The sequence below is a fragment of the Nestor notabilis genome, unplaced genomic scaffold (genome assembly GCF_000696875.1).
Source record: "Nestor notabilis isolate BGI_N333 unplaced genomic scaffold, ASM69687v1 scaffold13701, whole genome shotgun sequence".
Taxonomy (NCBI): Eukaryota; Metazoa; Chordata; class Aves; order Psittaciformes; family Psittacidae; genus Nestor; species Nestor notabilis.
The window spans coordinates 1-238 of NW_009914294.1; the positions used below are offsets into that span (position 1 = coordinate 1).

The following is a 238-nucleotide window of genomic DNA, read 5'->3' on the forward strand; positions in this document are numbered from 1 at the left end:
CGGAAACTGACACGGAACCAGAAGAGGCGCCACGATGAGATCAACCACGTGCAGAAGGTGGGATTGGGATGAGGATGGGGATGGGATTGGGATTGGGATAGACTGGGAGGGGATTGGGATGGACTGGGACAGACTGGGATGGGATTGGGATAGACTGGGAGGGGATTGGGATGGACTGGGACAGACTGGGATGGGATTGGGATAGACTGGGGGGGGGTTGGGATGGACTGGGATAGAC

At 57.6% G+C, this 238-nt stretch overlaps 1 protein-coding gene across 1 annotated transcript in view; it reads left to right on the forward strand.

Annotated features, from left to right (window-relative positions):
* Window positions 1–3: 3 nt before the first annotated feature.
* The window catches only part of KAT8 (K(lysine) acetyltransferase 8), a gene marked incomplete at both ends in the record, with an annotated part of 2,589 nt that continues 2,354 nt past the window's right edge, over window positions 4–238 (forward strand). Inside the window, one exon of the mRNA XM_010023588.1 lies at window positions 4–57. Coding sequence (XP_010021890.1) covers window positions 4–57 — 54 coding nt within the window. The remainder of the gene's footprint in view (window positions 58–238) is intronic.